Below are 6,510 nucleotides of genomic sequence, written 5' to 3'. Positions count from 1 at the left end.
TCACTGTATCACCCTCCACCAACCTGAAGCTAAAGAAAACCTTTGTGTAATCACATATATATAGTAAAACATATGCTACAGTTGCAGTAAAAAATAATGAGATAGCGCTCAGGCTCTTTGGTTCCTGCATACGGCACCCTGCACTTTCTCAGTGTTCTTTTGAAGCACCTTCAAAAAGAAATTTTGCCTTTGCAATAAATCCCCTTGTAACTAAGAAAAACATTTTGTCCTGTCATTTTTGCTGTCCATGTCCTCCTTTAATAAATCAGATGTCCTGCTTTTATCCTTCTGACACCTTCTCTCACTCATACCATAAATTGCCTTTTGAAAAAATTTGGCTTCCTCCAGTTTTGTTTCCAGTGATGTACCAAGCCTGCTTGACCAGGCTTTCATCTACAGGTAATGGGAAAAGCACAGCCCCAGCAACCTCAGGATCTGATCCTGCACGACCTTCACCACAGATAAATGTCCTCAGGTGTTCAACTTTAGGGCCTGATTACCCCAATCCAACTCCATGTTTACTCCAGGGTAATTTTAGAAGAATCCTGCCTGTGTTTCGGTTGAAGTGCCAAGCAAGTGCAGTGCAACCACTCATCAGACAGATGAGATGAGCAGGAGCACATTCTCTTGAAGAGCCTCTAAGCCTTTGATAATGAATCAGGATCAGCTACACTCACTGTGTTTGGACAGAATAAGCAAAACTGATGTAATGGAAATTCCAGAGAAACAGCAACCAGTTATCCCAGGCAAATCTCTCTCCTCTTGCACAACTGCTGGTCCTGGGCCACAGCCTTTGCTGTAAGGTGTGCTGGTTTTGGCTGAGCTAGAGTGAATTTTCTTTGCAGTATCTGGTATCAGGCTGTGTTTGGGGTTGGTGCTGAAAACAGTGTTGATAATTCAGGGATGTTGAATAGCTGTTGCAGAGCAGGGCTTGCACAGAGCAGCAAGGAGGCTGAGGGTGTTCAAGGAGATGGGAGTGGACACAGCAGGGACAGCTGACCCAACTGACCACAGAGACATTCCAGACCATATGGCATCATAAAAGCTGGAGAGGAAGGAGGGGACATTGAGAATGATGGTGCTTGTTTTCCCAAATCACCACCACGCACAGTGGAGCTCTGCTTTCATGGAGACAGCTGCCCATGGGAAATGGGGAATGAATACCTTGTTTTGCTTTGCTTGTGTGGCTTCTGCTTTCCCTATTAAACTGTCTTGATCTCAAGTCTCAAGTTTTCTAGCTTTTACCCTTTCAATTCTCTCCCCCATTCCAAGGACTGTGTGGGGCTTAGTTGCCAGCTGATATCAAACCAGAACAGAAGCATGTGCTATCTCCATGCTATTTTGGGTAGGATCTCTTTAAGGCAAGTCTCTGTCTCAATCCCAGTGTCTTATTCTATTCCTCATAGGTTGAAGTCCTCTCTGGATATCATACTATAAATTCTAAAGCAGAATCCACCTCCTGAATATTCCAATCATCAACCTCTTCAGAATGTTTCAAAGATACAGATATTTCAGTCCCATTCATAAATATTAATGCTTCTTCCTTCCACTTCAGTTGGCCAGGCCTCAGCTTGCTCCTGTGGTTCAGGATGAAAGCCAGTAAAAAAATTACAGCTACCCCTGTCAGCAGCAATACTTCAGTACACCTGTGAAACAAGTGCCAAATGAAGCACAGAAGTGATCACAACAGAAAGAACGTTTCCTTCTGTCAGTCTCTGTCTTTAATTCCAAAGTAACAGCGCTGCAGTCAAGGTTTAACAAAATGGTTGAGCTAATCCCTGCTGTTCACAGGTGACTGTTCACCTGCTCCATCACAGACCCTTGTCTGGCACCTTGCTGAGCTGTTTCAGCTGACCAAAGCTGCAGCAAAGATTCAGCTCCTTTGGAGAGTGTAACTGGGAAGCAGCAGTTTGGAGCAGTGACTGCTGAGCAGTTCCCTCTCACACCTATGCTACTGTTACAGCCAGCACCTCCTGAAAAGAGCAGCCTCACTTCACCTCCCTTCCTGTGGGTGGTGCCTTCCTGTCTCCTCCTTTGTACAGCATTCCTGCTTTCTGCAAGTTAGCTTTCTGAACTGGACCACACAAGAGCCACTGCTGGCATCGGGAAGGGAAGAGGAAGTCCCAGCCTGGAAGAAGAAGGAGGATAAGATCAGGATGGCTCCCCTTTTGTCCAGACTGCCATTAGCTCAGCCTTAGCTGCAAAGTGAAGCCACACACTGACCCCAGCAGCATGCAGAACCAGGTATATTAGCCCATTTCCTTCAAGGGAAATATTGAAGTCCATGGGGTAAACTCCAGGCCTGTGAGCAGGGTAAGGTCTGTGTCAGTTAATTCTTGCTTTGGACAAGAGTTAAGAACGATCACAACAATGCTTTTTGTGCTACTTCAGGATACCTTAGAAGCTCTGTTAACGCCACAATTTGCCCATGGTACTGTTAGGTAGAAATGCTTCTTTCTGTGACTTTGCAGTCACGTCACTCTCAACAGTAGTGCTTTTAGGTAAAGAAAATGGAAAATCTGAGCCTAAGAAGGTCTTCCACCTGACCTCAGCTCTTCTACTTGGCTTGAATACTTGCACAATAAATTATTACTCCCTGTACTACTCAACATATGTGTATTGCAAGCTATCCCCATGCTGGAGGGCACAAAAATCACCCACTACACTTTTAAAGAAATAACTTCACTCTGAAGAAAGAGATCAGACTGCAGTACATGATAAAAGGAAAAAAAAAAAAAAAAAAGAAAAAAAAAAAAAAGCTTGCAAACCTGTTCCCCAGGGCTCAAAAAAGTACAAAGTTCTTTATGTCTCCAAAACAAACCACTTAAGCCAAAAAAATTTACAAAACCCAAAATAGTTTTATTTACTTTTCAGATTTCTGCCTCAATGAGACATTTTGCAAACATGCTAAGGCTACAAAATGTCCAAGTTGACAAAGACATGCAACGCTGACCATTCAATAAGTCACGGCTATCACAGGAGCGACTGTGTCCCCCCGGGCCACAGGTCCCAAAAAACAGGGATGGTGTACAGTGATCATGGCAACGCACTACGCAGGACCCAGTAACCTGAGGTAGGTCATTTACAGTAAGAAAACCATGTCCTACACCAGTGTTACATCCTGATCAAGAGGAACCCCTTCAGGGTTCCAGAAGACGTGGGGTCAAGGACTGCTTCCTTAACAAGTGTGCAAGAAAGGAACAGGAAATATTGATGTTGATTAATCTTAGTATAAGTGAGCAGAACAAAGAGTTACGTGTTACCCATGCCAGTGAAAGCCAACCTAAACCTCTGAGGAGTGTTAGCAGCTTCAAGATAAAGAGTCAGTCAGCTGAAGCAACTCTGAAAAGGCTTTCCTGCCAGCATACAGGGTATGATTTGAACCTAATGAATAATTTGTTACAGATCATTCCACGAACAGTTAGATTTTGGTTGTGTTAGATCAGCGAAGCAGGAAGAGCTTGGGCTTGCTTGCATTAAAATAAACTCTGCTGATACAGTAAGAAATACTGTGTCAGGACACTGAGAAAATACAAGGCCTTAATGTGACCCAGGAGTGGTTTTCCACTCGGATCACTAAAAACCCTGCTTTGGAAAAGCATCATGGGAAGCAGCAGCCGCTGCCGTGGTGAACATTAGCGATGCCCCAAATAGCTTTGATAAATTACAATGCAATAGTTACACCACAGAGCTCTTCTCTGCTGCGCTAGACAAAGATGTGACAATAAAGGACACTATTGCAAAGCTTCACTTTCACTCAGACACGCAGAAAATCCGGCACTAGGAAAAGACGAACTGTAAGAGACAAAACGTTGTCTGATACAGTCCGATAACAAAGCCAGATCTCTGGTACCATAAACTGTACAAAAATGATAGAAAAGAATATGCACTGTTATTAATACAGTGCTTATTTTAATATAAAATAAACAGCTTACATTTCCACTGTAAATATAGGCTATATACAGAATTATGTATAGATATAGCTACATGTATAAAGCTTCATTATAGGCCTCTGATACATTTATAACTATGGCTCCCTGAGCCATTTGTAGAGTGCATTTAATAACAAAAAATTAGTAATATGGAATAAATACAATAATAAAAACATGAAGAGTTCTTCTGACATGGTTTCAAAAACTCTCTGGCTTGACACATTGTGCTAAAAATTAAAAGATGAAAAGGCAATAATCTGCGAGGAGGAGGAAGAGCTGGCCTGCCACAGGCAGGGAGCATAGCTCTCCAAAATTAAAGTGACTTTGCCCTGAATTTCAGCCCTTGACAGCAACCTTGTTCTCAGCAGCAGCAAACATAGCATAGAAGCGCGAGTTCTCGTTGGCCAGAAGGGCAGTCGGGGTGTCGAATTCCACTACCTGAAACCAAACAAGGCAGGTAAAGTATGTCAGTAAAATTCAGCAGAGAATTGACTCCCACCCCTTGGACTTGTGATGTGATGGTAAAGAATAGAAAACACAGTGTTCATCTTTAGATGAGACACCAGGCAGTGGAGGTACCTGCATTTATGGATACTGTAACCTGGAATGCTTCAAACTGGCTCAAAAACTGGAAGCAGCCCAACAGGAAGCAAACCCTGGTGATTCTGGCAGAGGCAGATGCTATGGGCTTTTGCCATCTCTACCCTTAAGAGCCTTGCCCAATGCTCTTGCATTTAACTGTTTATGGCTCCCAAATGGAAGCCTGAATAGTAGGTAAAGTATCTGTCATAGGTGTGCTTGATGGCCCAGGGCTTTATGAAAATAATGGGAAACTGCCATTGAGCCCAGCAGAGATGTTTATGTTATTACCCATCTCAGAATTAACCTACAGAGGAAGTCTCAAAAAGATTTCAGAAGACAGAATGTTATCCTATGGTACTTTCTCGGTGTGAAAAAGTATTTTTGCCATCTTTGATCTTGTCAGAGGCAGCAAGTGATTCTGTCAGAGTATTATTACAGAGGATATGAATGAACACAGTATTTTCTACCCTGCAGTGCAGCTGTTCCTCAGTTCAGCCTGCACACGTGGCACCAGCAGACTGGAGGCAGAGACACCTCCCTGCTCACCTGTCCCTGTGTTAGCACCATGATCCGATCGCAGCCCAGCACCGTGTGCAGGCGATGAGCAATTGTTAACATAGTGCAGTCTGCAAACGCCTCTCTGATGGTCTCCTGGATCAGTAGGTCTGTCTCTGTGTCCATAGCAGCTGTTGCTTCATCCAGGATCAGTATCTGAAAGCAGCACAGAATCCTGGCTGTTACCCATGGTCACACCTTCCCTCCCTGAATATAAAAATAAATAGAGCAGGCAGAATGGCCACAGCCAAGCGTTGTCACAACTGGCAATCCTTACAGAGTTGTGGGCACAAACACAGGTTTTACAAGTACTCTTTCAGTTTTCTTTATGTAATTACCTTCAACAAAGCCTATGGATGACACATTTTACAGTTTTACAGTCACATCCTAGAACTACATGTAAGTTACGACCTGGGCCTCAAGTTTCCACTAATTTCAATTTCATATTCAATAGATGAATCTTAAACACAAATTTTACCAGTAAACTAATTTGACACATCCCTGGTGGTGACATTCCTCCTGGAATGAGTCAATACTGACTAGGCTGAATAGCTTTCTTACACTGGGTAAGAAATATTTTCCCCTCAGACAAACTGATTTGGAGTGATTTCTTGTCAAAGCTGAAATGGACATGCTTTGTGGAGGTACTGCAGAGACAGCAGTAATTCTGTTGAATAGTCTGACTTTAAAAACAGATGCAGAGTGAACTTAAAATATGATATGTCTGTTGCATTTCAGAAAAAAGGTTGTTAAACCAAAATCCTGGTCAATTTCAATCCAAAAGTCCTTTCTCACTGCAATTATTGCTTGTTTTCCAAAATCCTCCAAAATCTTGCACTTGGCTGGCATAACATGGTCCCAAATTCCATTTGGAGACCACACTTTAGTGGAGCACCACGTAGAAGGAAAACAGTTGGCTCATATTCACAAAAAGGTGGAAGAAGGGAAGAATCTGATGTTCTCCAGTAACAGGACATTGATTAAATGATTAGGCCAGTCTGACATTATGGTTCCACCTGCAAGCAATGCCTTTCCAATGGCAGGACATTACATGACCTGGCTACACACACTTTCCTGGTTGTTTAAACCTTACACCTCTCTGGGTTGCAATAATAATTGGTGTGATTCCTCTGACACACAGAAAGAACCCAGCACATAAAAAGGCTTATTCAATCCTATAATTCTGGTATCTCCAGCTCTTTCTTTCCCTGCTGTGCTCACCTTGCAACGACGCAGCAGAGCTCTAGCTATGCACAGTAACTGTCTCTCTCCAACAGAAAAGTTCTCTCCATTTTCCATCACTTCTGAATCGAGTTTCATAGGCAGCTGTGCAATCTTTGTGGGAAAGAAGAGGCAAAAATCTTAGAGCACTGCACATAATCATATAAACACAAACAGATCTCCTGACAATCTTTGTCACCAGAAGAGAGTGAACCTAGTC

General features: G+C 42.9%; 1 protein-coding gene across 6 annotated transcripts in view; it reads right to left on the bottom strand.

Annotated features, from left to right (window-relative positions):
• Window positions 1-2,838: 2,838 nt before the first annotated feature.
• ABCC5 (ATP binding cassette subfamily C member 5) overlaps window positions 2,839-6,510 on the bottom strand; it is a 44,470-nt gene continuing 40,798 nt past the window's right edge. For all 6 annotated transcript variants that reach the window (XM_083868562.1, XM_083868564.1, XM_083868563.1 and 3 more), the window contains 3 exons: window positions 6,291-6,404; window positions 5,061-5,225; window positions 2,839-4,370 (listed from right to left, as the gene is read on the bottom strand). In XM_083868562.1, the coding sequence (XP_083724688.1) occupies window positions 4,269-4,370; window positions 5,061-5,225; window positions 6,291-6,404 (381 nt within the window). In that variant the 3' untranslated portion in view covers window positions 2,839-4,268. The remainder of the gene's footprint in view (window positions 4,371-5,060; window positions 5,226-6,290; window positions 6,405-6,510) is intronic.

The sequence above is a fragment of the Zosterops lateralis genome, assembly GCF_965231275.1.
Source record: "Zosterops lateralis genome assembly, chromosome: 10".
Taxonomy (NCBI): domain Eukaryota; kingdom Metazoa; phylum Chordata; class Aves; order Passeriformes; family Zosteropidae; genus Zosterops; species Zosterops lateralis.
This window is presented reverse-complemented; position numbering and strand designations above follow the sequence as displayed.